Source organism: Alexandromys fortis, unplaced genomic scaffold, assembly GCF_014885135.2.
Source record: "Alexandromys fortis isolate MF-2015 unplaced genomic scaffold, M_Fortis_MF-2015_v1.1 scaffold_15, whole genome shotgun sequence".
Classification (NCBI taxonomy): Eukaryota; Metazoa; Chordata; class Mammalia; order Rodentia; family Cricetidae; genus Alexandromys; species Alexandromys fortis.
Genome location: NW_026067911.1, coordinates 16725092 through 16740076, shown reverse-complemented (window position 1 = coordinate 16740076; position 14985 = coordinate 16725092). Strand labels below are relative to the sequence as shown.

Below are 14985 nucleotides of genomic sequence, written 5' to 3'. Positions count from 1 at the left end.
TTAAGTCTTCTATTAATCCAGATTTTGTTGGGTGTTGGACAGGAGAGGTGTCTCAGTGGTTAAGATCATTGGCTGCTCTTCCAGCTGACCCAGGTTTGATTTTTAGCTTCTGTATAACAGCAGTTCCAGGGTATCCAAGTGCCCTTTTCTGACCTCCACAGGCATCCATACTCAGGACTTTTTAAAAAGTTTTGTTGGGTCTTGGCATATGCTAGTTGCTAGCATTTTTTCTTTTTTTCTTTTTTTTTTTTTTTCTTTTTCTTTTTGAGACATGGTTTCTTTGTATTTCTGGCTGTCCTGGAATTGGCTTTGTAGACCATTCTGGCCTTGATCTCTAGAGATTTGGCCCGACTCTGCCTGAGTGCTGGAATTAAAGGCACACGTCTCCACTGTTTGGCTCTGATTTCTTTTTAAAAGCATTTATTTTTGTTTTGAGTGTAAGCTTCATGTGTGCGTGTTAATTTGGGGACCAGAAGAGGGAATGGAGTCTCCTGGAGCAGGAGGTACAGATGGTTGTTTACTACCTGATGTGTGTGCTCAGAACCAGAGTAGGGGTCCTTTGGAAGAGCAGGGATTGCCTTAATGCAGAGCCATTTTATTCAGCCTGGCATATGCTGTTTGCTTCCTGGAACAGACTGCCTTGCGTTCTTCACTTTGTTTCGGCATTTTTATCACAGACTAGCACCTACAGCTTTTGGATAAATTAGGGTAATACAAGAGGCAGTAAATACTTTCCAACAACAATTCAAGCCACATGAGATGGTTTGCGTTTTTTGGAAATGTGTTATTAATGTCGAATGGTGAGCTGACGTGGGTCATTTGTGTAGAGGAGTAAGAAAAGTATGGTGAAGGTGAATGAGCGTGGGGGTGAGAATGTGAGTGCTGGCTTCTCCCAGTTGCTCTAAGTTAGCCAAATTGATTCTAAGTCTAGCTGTGGTTTGGTGCCATCTGCTGGTGCTTATGTGCTTTTATGGGTGTTCTTTGATGCCAACAATGGCAGAGGGGAAACACAGTTTTTTCTTTTTGTTCTGGGACAGGGTCTCGTGTAGCTCAGGCTGACCTCAGACTTGCAGTGTAGTAGAGGGTTATTTAAACTCCGCCCCTCCCTTGCTTTTCGCCTCTCAGTGTGGAGCTGTTTGGTGCTCTGATTCTAGGATCCTCTCTCCCTCAATACCAACTTCTATGGGCGAAGCTGTAATCGCTGTAACTTGGGAGGCTGAGGCAGAAGGATTGTGAATTCAAGACCAGCTTGGGCTACATAGTGAGAGCTTGTCTTGAAGAACAAACCTCACTGTCACTCAGTTTCCTTCTAGAGAACAGCAGTGTTTCTGACTAACCTTTGTGTTCTTCGTACCACGTGTCGTTCTGACACCTCGTAGAGCACAGATGTTTTGTGAGTGGTTTTCAGACAGGCAAAGGACTGTCTGTGGACAGTACCAGTGCAGTCCAGTCCCCTCTCAAATATTCTCAGACAGATGGTTGACTTCAAGGATGTGGAACTTGTTGGATTCAAATAGAACAGATGAAGCAGACTTATGTGAATTCATGTATTTATGGAGTTTTACCCAGCTGTATTGTGCTCGCATTTATTTGATTAAATTTGTATGATCTGCTCCATAAAGTCACAATAGATGATTTTTTTAATTATTGAGGAGAGGTCATGAACCAGAGCAGCGCACTGAGAAGTCTGTGGCTTATCCAGAGACTGACCAGCCATGCAGCTGCAGTGCAGCTACTCAGCCGCTGCAGCAAGTGTGGCTATAGAGAAGGCTAGAAGGGACTCCAGTCATCCAGCGTAAGTAAAACAGACGGAGGAGCTTCGACACACTGCGAGCGGCAGCACATGCCTGTGGTCTCCATCAGGAGGGTGAAGCAGTGTGGGCTGTAGCACGGGATCATGTCTCTAAACAGGAAACAAACAAACAAACAAACATAGCTTGTAAGATACTGAGTTGTAGGTTTGATAAGGGGATAAATTAAACTTCATTCAACCTTACAAATGTAGAAAATGATGGATATTGAAATCACAAATCAGTATAATAGAAGTTTAAAACATGTTAAGGTAATGACGTGAATTAAACACATTTGTTATTTATAATAGGCTCAACAAATGTAGACCAGATAGTAGAAACAGGAGACAAATAACAGAAAAAAATAAAATTTATTAAATGGATAAACATTTCGCTAGAAAAATAGTAACTGAAGGAAGCGGCAGTGATAAAGAGACTTTATCACGAATATCTTTAAACAGGTGCGAGGAACAGTTCGGAAGTATAATCATTAACTTATGCATCTACTAACACAGCTGTGCAGTAGAAAGAGCAAAACCAAGTTGTAAGCAAAGTTGCTTTACTAGGACTTTGGAGACTGGAGAGATAGTCCAGCATGTTAGGAACATTTACTGCTTTTTCCAGAGGTTCCGAGTTCAGTTTCCAACATGGTTCCACTTCAGGTGGCTCACAACTGGCTGTAACCCCCGCTCTAGGGGGATCTGACACCTCTTGTGGTCTCGACAGAAACCCACACTCATACAGAATACACTTCCACAGACAGATGGATTTTTTTAAAAAAGAAAAATCTGGACAGTGGTGGTGGCACACACCTTATATCCCAGCACTTGGGGCACAGAGGCAGACGGATCACTGAGTTTGAGACCAGCCTGGTCTACAGAGTGAGTTCCAGGACAGCCAGGTATCCTGTCTCAAAAACAGAAAAAGAGAGAGAGAGAGAGAGAGAGAGAGAGAGAGAGAGAGAGAGAGAGAAATCTTTAAAAGTAAAAGAATTTGGGGCTGTTGAGATGGTCACTGGTAAAGGTGCTTACCACCAAGCCTGGAAACCGGGACCTGCATGGTGGAAATAGAGAACCCCTGCAAGTTGACCTCTGACCTCCACAAGTGTACCGTGTCATAAACATGGTTACACGAGTACATAGAAACACACAATAAAATGAATATGACAAAAAAGGACAAACAGAACCTACTGGAAAATACTGTAGCTCTAAATTTATTTCTTGGGTTCAGTACTTAAAAGTACGTCTTGTTCTTGTAGAACTCCAAGGTTCAGTTTCCAGCTCCCAGATGGAGACTCAACCCATCCATAACTATTGTTCCAGGGCATCAGATGCCCCCTTCTGACCCCAGCACAACCCAGGCATGCAGTCAAAACATACACAGAAAAATAAAAAATATCTAAAACATATTTTTGAAAATAGAAAAGATTAATATAAAGAGCATATGTTCATACCTAGATGCTAATAAAGGAATAATAGAATAAAACTAAATAAAGTAACCTGAGGGAACCAATTACAGGTTTGTTTCCTTCCTTCTTTCTTTTCTTGTTGGCATGGGGTCTCATGTAGCTTAGGTTGGCCTCAAGCTTTATATATAATTGAGTCTGATCTTGAATTCCTGATCTTCCCTGCCTTGTACCTTCTTTAAGTCCTGGAATTACAAGATATGTGAAACCTTAAAACCAAATAAAGATAAAAGCAACAACATCAAAATCAATGAAAGACCTGATGCCAGCGGCGCACACCTTTAATCCCAGCACTCGGGAGGCAGAGGTAGGCGGGTCTCTGTGAGGTGGAGGACAGCCTGGTCTACAGAGTGAGTTCCAGGACAGGCTCCAAAACCACAGAGAAACCCTGTCTCGAAAAACCAAAAAAGGAAAAAAAAAAAAACCCACAACAACAACAAAAACAACAACAAAAAACAAGATCAGGCTACTGCTAAGGAATTGTAAACTTATAAGATAGATAATGCTAAAAATTTAGGGAACTGTGGGGGCAGGAGGAAGGACTAACCATTAAATATTCCTATAGAAAAGACTGACGCTGTCCTGCATGGCTGATAGTGCTGTTCCTAGAGCCTTGGTTCTCCAAACAAAAGTTTCTAATCAGGTGTGGCTACCTCTGAGTGAGTTGTTGGTTAGGATCCCAGAGTCCCCTAAAACAAAACTGACTCTTGCCCTTCCTCTCGCCTACCTGCCTGAGCTAGGTCGAAAGAGCCTGTTGCTGAAAACTATTCTTGGGTTGCAAGACCTGGCGAAAAGCCGGGACTGAGTTAGGAACTTCCTGTCTGCTGCCTCGCTTCCATAGTGTGGGACAGCACCATGCAGGCCGCTTCACCATGCAAGCTGCTGCGGGAGAAAAGGCAGCAGTAGTTGTACATAGACGTGAGTGCCATGAAACTCCCAAACCAACCTACTAGGCAAGGTTTCTCCACTTTTCTCTGCTTGGATTTGAGGCTGGTGACACAAGAGGGGGCCTTGTCAAAACTCATCAAAAATGCATGGCTGGGGAAGGGATCTTATTACTATTTTTTAAATATCTTAGGAGTGTCTGGGTTATACCCATAGGTAAATGTTACCCTGCCTTTTAATGAGAGAAACTTCTCTTTGCTGAGAAGAGTAGAGACCCATAGCTCTCTGGGTGTTGAGAGTAAGGGATGGATGAGTGGTCATTGCTATCACCACCCTTGAGGCTCAGGAAACACTTTGGAATTTGAGGTAGGAAGAATGTAAGAGCCGGAAGACAAGGAAGAAGGATGTGTGCAAATGCCACCTTGGGCGTGACACAGCCTTCGATGTCTTACACTCACAAAAGATGCAGTTACCTGTTAGGAGCTGCACGACTAGACTTACCAACAGGAAGGTGTGGTGGGGGATGGGCTCACGGGTCCTTGCCCTCTCTCCAGGTTGAACTACTGGCTGCTGAAACATTCTAGGAGGGGGAGTCATTGCTTTGAACTGTGTGCCTGTTGGTGAGCCCACCAAGTTCCAGTGGATAGTTTCAAACCCCTGATCACATAGATCATGAAATTCAGTGCTCCACAAAACAAAACCACCAAAACCATTAATATGGGAAGGGATTTTTAAGAAGGGGGGTAACAGCAGTGAAAAGGGAGAGTAATTAGAACACAATTTATACACGGATGAAATGTTGAGAAATAAGAAAATAACTGCTAGAAGTTTTTGAAGTGAAATTAGGGCTGTGAGATGGTTCAGCGGGTAAAAGCACATGCTGTCAAGCTTGTAACCTGGGTTCACTCCCTGAAACCCACAGAGCGGGAGGAGTGTGCTGAGTTCCAGCACGTGTTCTCTGACCTCTACATATGTGCTGTGGCGCGTGCCTGACTCTCCCTCCCCACAATAAAGTTTTTAAAATGTAGTAAAGAGAAGATAGTTTCCGAGGACACTCTTCCCTGATCGTAGGTTAAAGGAAAAATGCCCGTGTAACAATTTCAATAGACCCAACACTCATCCGTTAAAATTGGTGTCTACTAAGGGTAAAGACTTAATTGGAACCTCATGAGGGACATTATTAAAGATGTACAGTAAACTGGGCATGGTGGCTCATGATTGTAGTCTCAGCACTTGGGAAGCAAGTCTCAAGTTCAAGGCAGCCTGGGCTTATACAGAAAGACTTTCTCAAAAAAACAACTTATAGTAAATATCATTTGGTAGAGAAAAGGATGCCAACACAAGCATTATTGCTACAACAGACAGAGTGTTGTGGGGATTCATTCTCCCAATAGTGAGCAGGTACTGGCGTTAGGGCATGGCTTTTGTCTGTGGCTGTGATCCTCATAAGGAAGAGGGTGGCGGTCAGAGATTGCTACTTGCACTCACCCCAGGGCAGAAGGAAGACCTTGACAGCTCTCTACCTTATTTTTTATTTATTTATTTATTTTTAGTTTTTCAAGACAGGGTTTCTCTGTGGCCTTGGAGCCTGTCCTGACACTAGCTCTTGTAGACCAGGCTGGCCTCGAACTCACAGAAATGCGCCCTACCTTATTGTAATTCATGAGTGTTTCCTAATCAATCTTTGATATCTTTTTATCCGCCTACATTTGGTGCTAAGAGATCACGTCTGCAGACAAAAGCCATGCCCTAAGGCCGATACCCCAAAGCTATTGGCAGAATGAATTCCCACAGCATATAGAGGGGTGCTTTATTTTAGTGTGGGTTTCTGTTGCTGTGATACAACAACACCTTGACCATGAGCAAAAGCAACTTGTGTAGGCAAGGGCTTACTTCAGCTTACACTGCCAGGTAACAAGCATCACTGAGGGAAGTGAGGGCAGGGTCTCAAACAGGGCAGGAACGTGGAGGCAGGAACCGAAGTAGAGACATGGAGGGGCCCTGCTTGTTGGCTTGCTTCCTATAGCTTGCTTAGCTTGTTTCCTTATTTACCCCCAGGACCACCTGCCCATTGTGGCACACCTACAGTGGTTTAGGCCACATCACTTGCGGATTAAGAAGATGTCCTACAGGTGTGTCCACAGGCCAGTCTGGTGGGGGTATTTTCTCAGTCGCTATCTCTTCCGGAAGTGTGTTAAGTTGTGTTAAACTAGCCAGCCGAGAAAGAAAGTCTTGATGACGGAAGAGAATAAGTAGGGTTGAAGTGTGGCTCAGCCGTAACATGCTTGCCTCGCATATACAGAGCTTTGAGTTCAATTCCTAGTACCGCATAGATTCATTAAAGGGTTTAGAGAAAAAAAAAAAACTGTTATTCTTTGCAAATGGGTTAGCACTTCAAATCTAAAAGACTACTACTCGTATACACGGTTAAAGTCGCTATGAAAGTTCATCAAACAAAGATGAAGGATTTACCAGGGCTGCTGTGTACAGCCACAGTGGTCAGTAAGAAAAAGACATAATCTCATGGTAAAATCCAAATCAAATAGAAAATTTTTCATTAGGTACCTAATGAAATAAATCGACTGTACATGTGACCTGTTTACCACATTAATGTCTCTCTTTGTAAACCTAACTGGATCAAAGTTATTTATTCTTTTAAATCTTTTTAATTCAAAAATACATAAGAAAACTGATGATGATAAATCTGGTCTTCCTTCTCCAGTCAGAATCCTTGCAGATTTGCTTTTGGCAGAATTTGACAAACTCTTTAAAATATGGATCTCAATAGAGTCCAAACCAGTGGTTATCAACCTGTGGGTCATGACCCCTCTGACAATATCCCCCAGAATATTTGTATTACAATTCATAGCAGTAGCAAAACTTCAGTTATAAAATAGCAATGAAAATTTTATGGTTGGGGTCAGCACAACATGAAGAACTGTATTAAAGGGTCGCAGCATGAGGAAGGCTGAGAACCACTGCTCTAGACAACTCTGAAAGAACAAAGGTGTGGACTTGTCCTGCCCTCAAAGAAGGGCCAGGAGGAAGGGTGTGTGCTACGCATTCCTGAGGCCCTGGATTTAGCCCCAGAAGGAAAGCAATGGAGGGAGAAAAGGATCTGAAGCTGTAGGAAATATAAAGTACAGGCCTGGCGGGTTATACCGGTCATCTCAGTACTTGGGAAGTCCGGCAAATTCAAGGTTTAGAGCTATGTAGAGAATTGTTCTCAACCTTCCTAATGCCGTAACCCTTTAACATAGTTACTTAGGTTGTGCTGATCCCCAACCATAAAATTATTTTTGTTACTGCCCCAAAGCTGTAATTTTTCTACTGTTATGAACTGTAAATACCTGATATGTAGGATAGCTAATATGTGACCCCTGTGAAAGTGTTGTTTGGGGGGTGGTTCTCCAAAGGGGCCATGTATCTCATGGGTTGAGAACTGCTGATACAGAGAGTTCTTAGAAGAGAGGACCTGGAGAGATGGCTCAGCAGTTAAGAGCCCTACTCTTCCAGAGGACCAGGGCTCCAAGCCCAACATTCACATGGTGGTTCCCAACTATCTGTAACTGAAGTTCTAGGGGATCCAGCACCCTCTCCTGGGGCTGCAGATACATGCCTTGCATTTGGTACATTCATTTGGTACATTGACTTACATTCAGGCAAAATACTCATACATATATATTTTTTTTTTTACTCATGTATTTCAGCATGTTTATTCCCTGGTACTTAACAAGGAAGAAATTGGAGGATTTCAGAAGGGATGGAATGAAGGGATAAAGAGGAAAAGTGATGTAATATCTTTTAATTAACAACTTATGGAAATAACTTTTAAATAAAAAAGAGGCATTAGAGAGATGGATCAGCAATTCAGAACACCGAGTGTTGTTACAGTGGACTCGCATTCCTTTTCCAGAACCCACATGGTAGCTCACCATTTGCTGTAACTGCAGTCCCACATATCTGCCTTGTTCTGGCCTCTGTAGTTACTGTGTACAGACACATACAGCCAAAATGCCATGTAATTAATAGTTTTTAAATTAGATTAAGAAAAGAATAAAATTTTTTACATATAAAATTTTTAAGTGGAGTAATTTTGAACTATTTTTTTAGAAAATAAATCAGGCCCAGTGGTGTTGGCAGAGGTGGAGGCAGAGGCAGGTGAGTTCTAGGCCAGCCTGGGTTACAGACTGAGTTCCAGGATGGCCAGGGCTACACAGAGAAACCCTATATTGTAAGACCAAAAAATAAAAAAATAAATTAAAAATGTATTAAATTGTTATTTATTTAATTAAAAATCAATTGACAGGACTGCAGTGCTGACATGTTATCTTCAAAAGATCCATCGAGCAGAGCAGAGAACCTAGAAACCCCCACACAGGTACATAGAGTCAGTGCTGCAAAACAAAGGAGAGGCTGGGTGCTGGTGGTGTAGGCCCACGTGGGAGGCAGAGGCAGAGGCAGGCAGAGGGAGGCAGATCTCTGAGTTCAAGGCCAGCCTGCTCTACGGAGAGACAGCCAGTACCTCTCAGTTCTTTGTGTCTAACTCCCATGGAAGCATCCAGTTTAATTTGATTAGTGTATTCTTCTGTTTATACCTGATTATATATATATATATATCCTGAGTAAAGAATATCTGTTTCCTATATCTTTTAGCAAGCACTGTTCTTAATATGCACGCACGTTACTCAGCATACACGTTACCAGTTACTTCAAGCTATTGCTGTGATAAGTCATGTTTCCCCCTTTATGGATATGCTCAAATCTTGACCCCACTGCAGTCTGAGAATGAATGCCACTGTCATTGTTCTTTGTTCTGTCTTTGGGAGGTTTTTAACTTTTGCATGTATACTCATACATGATTTTATTTTCTCACATTGTCCTTAAGTAGGTTTAGAATCAAGACTACAATGGGCTCAAAAATAATACATGTGGCTTTCACATATTTTTCCCATTTTCAGCAACAACTAAAATTGAGAACTTTGTAGTACTAAAAGGTATTCAAGTTTGGAATTTTTTGAGTAGAGAAGATTTGGACAACATTCTAAGTTCTTCACTATGTTGTGGAACTTTGCCATTTCAGCTTTATGCGTGTGTTTATTTTCTAGTGATTTACAGACTTTATTTAGGTGCCACATTTTATTAGCATAAAGTTTCATAAAAACATATTATTGTACTGGTGGGTATTATCTATTCAGTATTCTGTATACATACAATCAGTTCATACTATATATTTTTTTCTCTTAGGATCCTTGGTGAGTTTTTCCAAAATCATCTTTTGGCTTTATGAACCTTCTTTTTTTAAACATTCTTCAAATTTGAATTATTTCATTCTTTTCTGTCATTATTTCCTTTTTTTTTTCTTTGATCTACTCTTTTTTTTCTGTCTTTCTTAATTGAATGCTTAGTTTATTTATTCTTGGTGTTTTGAGGTAGCATCTCTCTTCATAGCCCTGATTGTCTTGGTTCTCACCATTTCGGCCAGGCTGACCTCAAACTCCAGAGCTGGTGTTAACTGCACAGCACAAGTCTCTGCAGCCTATTCGTTTCTCTATGTTTAAGCTGATTTCCTGACTGTTCAGTATTCAGCTGTGCCACACAGAGCTTGACATTTTGCATTTTATAATTCATTTCTGAATATTTCTTTAAAAATGTTTAACTTTGTGTGTGTGTAACACACAGGCAAGTGTGTGAATTCAGTTCAGCTTTATCAAATGAGTCATCTTTGCCAGACCCTAAATATTTCTTAATTCTTCTGTAATTTACTTTTGTTTCTGAAATATTATTTAGTATATCTTGTATGGGAAAATAGGTATAATTTGACTTCAGAAATCAATAGGATGACCAATTTGAGTTATCTACCAAACAGCAGGCTGACAGAAGCTATCTGAGACATATGTGTTACAATCTAGACCATGTCAACATTTTCAGACCAGAAAAGACAGCGTAGCCTACCAAGCCAGGGCCAGGCCTTTGACAGGACTCGTCTCAAAAGAATAACAGGAGTCTCCTGGGGAAAACCCCCACGTTGACTCCCAGCGCCCGCGCCTGTTATTCCAGTGCTCAGTAGGTGGGGGCAGGAGAGTGGGAGCTCAAGTGCACCCTCAACTACAAGGCACGTCTGTAGCTGGCAGGAGATAGTGAGGCTCTAGGTTCAGGCACTGACACTGCAGAGCAAATGAAGAAAAAACATCAAACTTTCTTTGAGAAAAGGGAACTGGAGTAGAGAGGTGACTCAGCCTTTAGAGCTTGCCCTGCTCTTCCAGGTTCCAAGTTCAATTCCTAGAAACCATGTCAGGTGTTCAGTCCCGCCTGCGATTCCTGGGGAATCCAGCTCCCCTAGCCTCTTTGAACACCTGTTCTTATGTGCACATACTACACAGAGACACACATACAATTTAAAATAATAAAAAGAAATCATTCAAAACTGTAAAGAGGGGACAGTTTTGTCTAACAGGAGAAATTTGATGGATACAGTTGGGTAAACGCATGCACTGAAATGCTCTGTAGAACTCACAAAGCACACGGCTGTACTTCCTTTACTTCAGGAGCGTTGTGTGCAGTTCCTTCATGAAAAAAGTATACGTAATATAATGACATTTATCTCACCAAAGAGAATGAGACAATATGCCACTCAAGAATGTTCACACAAGGGGCTGGAGAGATGGCTCAGTGGTTAAGAACATTGCCTGCTCTTCCAAAGGTCCTGAGTTCAATTCCCAGCAACCACATGGTGGCTCACAACCATCTGTAATGAGGTCTGGTGCCTTCTTCTGGCCTGCAGACATACACACAGACAGAATATTGTATACATAATAAATAAATATTAAAAAAGAATGTTCACACAAGCACATACACTCATGCAACAGTAGAAAGATTTGATGTGAAGAATAAATGTTCTATCAGAAGAATAGAATGGTTTTAACCCACCCTCCTCCTGCTAGTTTTAATTAGTTAACAATCTCTCTCCCAACTTAGCATTTTAAAGTTCCAAATATCTACCATCCCACACAGTTTTTGAGGTTAAAGGTTATGGTGTGGCTTAGGTGCATGGCCCTGGCTCAGGGTCTTCGATGAGGCGGCCTGCAGTCTTGTCAGTTGGGTTAGTCATCTCTAGACTTGGGTAGGACTGGAGAGTGTCTCCCAGATAGCTAACTCACTTTACAGTTGCTGGTGGGTGCCATTGTTCCTGTCCCCTGCTCTGGCTCCTTAAGCCCGCCAAGGTTATTTATAATGCAGTATTTGGCTTCCTTCTAGGGTCTGTGGCTTGAGCTTCATTCTGTTTAGCAGCGAGGAGTTGAGTCCAGTGAGAGGCAGAGTAGGCTACACCTCTTTAAGAAGGAGCTTTAAGACAGAAATTGTATGAGAAAATTAATGTGACAGCAAAGTAGGGATGTTCCTTTCATTCCTGATGAGTGGTGCAGAGGAAAGGCACTGGGTTCAAATCCTGACCCTTTCATAACCAACTGTTCTTTAAGCAAGGACCCTTAAATGCTTCATCAGTGAAATGAATGTAATAGTAATAACTGTTGTCTAGGGATGTGGACAGAATACATAAAAAGAAATAAGGGAAAGTATTTAGCATGCAGGCTTTTATTTGGTAAGTAGTAAGATCTGGTATTTACCTTTTTTCCTTCTCTGCTGGGACATATAAGTAATTTTCAGACAGTATTGTCTTTCTGTAGTTTGATTAGCAGAATTGAGTTATTTTAAGGTAGCTACCATGTATACTTAGTGAAAATCCCGCTTATAACTGTTTGATCTTGGGGACTTGAAAACTGCAGATTAGTGTTTCTACATACACACAGGTATACATATTAGATGCTTGGTAAACACCATAATGCCAATTTGTGCCAGTAGATATTCTACTAGCAGCCTATTCTTCTTGTTATTCTCTGTAAAGTATTGGTGACCTTTGAAAGCCTGTTTTAGGCAAGGCAGACTTGCCCTAAACTTGGGAATTCTGCTTCAGAGATATCTAAAATACAGTAAGGTAAAAGTGTGTCAGACTTCAAACTAATCCTATATTGAGAATACTGTTTCATTGTTTTTAAGACACGTTGACTTATCACCTACACACACACACACACACACACACACACACACACACACACACACGCACACCCCTTTGGTTCCCGTTAGGTACTCAATAGAATAGATGGAAAATGTGTTACTGGAGTAGAAATTCTGATTTGTTGCCAGGTGGTGGCGGCGCACGCCTTTAATCCAGCACTTGGGAGGCAGAGACAGGTGGATCTCTGTGAGTTCGAGGCAAGCCTGGTCTACAAGAGCTAGTTCTAGGACAGGCTCCAAAGCTACAGAGAAACCCTGTCTCGAAAAACCAAAACCAAAACAACAACAAAAATTCTGATTTGTTACCTGTTACAATGGTCTGCCTACAGTCAGCAAATTGCCTTTTAGTATTCTTTACTGTTCCAGATACAGAAACTATTAAAGATGCTGCCTATCGATGGGAGATCCTTATTTCAAACTGATAGCAATGAAAAAGAAAAGCTAGCAGTTAGCTGACTCCTTTTGTTCTATGCAGAGCAGTTTTAAGTAAACCCATCTGATGCTGCAGTGGTGCTGGGTAAACCATCTTGTATTATATTACTGTTGAAAATAACTTTATCTATAAGCAGCTAGCTCAGATAAAATTTGTAACCCTATCATTACAGATAATTATTTATTCAATAACAGGGCAGAGAACCCTGATTGCTTTTTGGGCTGACGAGGGAGGGGGACTTGATTGGGGGAGGGGGAGGTAAAGGGGAGGCGGCGGTGGGGAAGAGACAGAAATCTTTAATAAATAAATAAATAAATTAAAAAAATAAAAAAAATTATTTATTCAATAAATTGTTATCGAATGCAAAATCCACTGAATGTGCATTTTATTGTGGTGAACAACTTCAGGGTAACATTTTGTGTTTATGTTTAGAAATTCTGAACCAACAAGGCATTTTGATTAGATCTTAGTTGGCATTTTATTTGGTCTGACCCCCTACTATCCACTAATTTCTGGTCACTCATTGGCTGCACATTTCTCTTCCCTGTTGCTGTCTTTGTAAGGTCAGTTTCTAGCAAACGGATTTTTTCTAAAAGATGGCTTAAGATATCTTTAAGATATGAACGAATATGTTCATTTGTCCACGTGAACCAAATAAAAGTGAGGGTACACGACCAGCAAAGTGGGCGACTCTAATCCAGTGTCCTCGAGGCTGGCCGGCTGCTCTGCTGTTTACTAATAATACCTGTCTAGTGTACTCTGACTTCTTCAGAGAAGAGGACCAAGTCGTCTTTGGAAGTAGTTGGAGACTCCTGACTTCCTTAGTGATGTTTTTAGAATATTTTCTAGGTACGAGTTTTTAAAGGGCACTTCTTTGGAATGAACTGATTGTATGTTGCATAAGCTCTGGAGGGGCCAAAACAAGTTAAAAAGCCACTTTCATGTACAGCTGCGGGACTAGGTATTAGGTCGCTTCTAGGAAGAAAAATTTGATTCATGGCTCTTTTCCAGAGGGGACATTTGCAGACTTCGCTTCCGCACAACGTGAAGCGCGCCTCTTCCTGCCGAGGCCCGCGTCCCCGAGGGCGGCCTGCGGCTGCCCAGCCTCAGGTGTCCGTGCAGCCGCTAGCTGCCGGCGCCCGGGACTTCCTGTCTGGGCGCGGGGCGGAAGGATCGCGTTGCCAGCCGGGTCCGCCGCCGCCCCTGCCGTTAGGTGGTGGGGCTGCTCAGCCCGGCGGCGGGAGGCGGGCCGGCCGCCGCTTCCTGTCGGAGGACGCGCAAGGATCCGGGCGTCGGAGTGTGTGCGAGTGCGTGAGTGTGTGCCGCCCGCACGGCGTGTGTCTCCGGCCGCGGGTTCCGCCTTCTCCCCTGTCGCCGCTGCTCAGGGTGTAAGTCAATGTGAAGCAGCAGTTCCAGCCCCGGGATAAACATGGCGACGTCTCTGCATGAGGGACCCACGAACCAGCTGGATCTGCTCATCCGGGCGGGTAAGCGCAGGGGAACTTTTCTCCGGTGCATCGGTGCAGCGGACAAGGGGGCGCCCGGCAGGCGGGGAGCGTCCCCCGGGGCGGTCAGCGCCCGGGTCCGGTGTCCGCCTCCGTCAGCGGGGCGGCCGCGGAGAGGGGGGAGTGAATGAAGTAATGGAGGCGACAAATCAGGAAGTGATCACCTTGGAGAGTAACCTGCCTCGGATCCCGGCTGTCGCTCCGGGCAGCGCGGCGGCGGCCGGGCACGGAGCCGCGGCTAAGTTGGGGAGTCGGCGCGGGCGAGTTGCGCGCTTCACCCCAGTTGCCGGGGAACCAGGAAGTGAGCGGGGCTGTTGTCCCCGCCGCCTGCCACGCTGTCCGGCCGAGAGGCCGCCCCTGCCCGCGGCTGGGGGCGCTGGCCGCCCGCCGCCCTCGCCTCACACTTCACACAGCCGCCACTTCCGCATGGACGCCGCAGCCCCGGGAGCTACCCGCCAAAACGCGCCCGGCCTCCTGCCTCAGCCCCCCCGGAGCAGCCCCGGAGTAACGGTCTTGAGGCCACTTCCCGGTGCCGAGCGGGACGCCGAGCCGGCGCCTCCCTGGCCCGGCTAACGGCGGCGGAGCACAAACTAGGCTGCTGCCCTTCCGTCCCTCGTGGGGCGGGTGTTTGAGGGGGACGGGAAGGACACGGGGTGTATTCCGCGCAGCCGACCCGGGGCTTTGGGACAGCGAGGGGGAACGTTTATTTTTGTCAACAGTGGGTGCGAGCGAGGTGCAGGGCGGGCGGGAGGGCGTCCTGGCCCCGGGGAAGTCTGGGCTCGGAATTGCCCCCTTTCCCCTCCCCCCCAAACCTCCCACCATAGCGGAAGCGCC

At 44.1% G+C, this 14985-nt stretch overlaps 1 protein-coding gene across 11 annotated transcripts in view; it reads left to right on the top strand.

Annotated features, from left to right (window-relative positions):
* Positions 1-14985, top strand: part of Elf2 (E74 like ETS transcription factor 2) — a 67328-nt gene that overhangs the window by 28384 nt on the left and 23959 nt on the right. For 2 of the 11 annotated variants that reach the window (XM_050138347.1, XM_050138346.1), the window contains exon 1: positions 13939-14133. The exons of the other annotated variants lie outside the window; for them this stretch is intronic. In XM_050138347.1, coding sequence (XP_049994304.1) covers positions 14076-14133 — 58 coding nt within the window. In that variant the 5' untranslated portion in view covers positions 13939-14075. Of the gene's footprint in view, positions 1-13938; positions 14134-14985 lie in introns of those variants that run through there. 11 annotated transcript variants of the gene reach the window in all.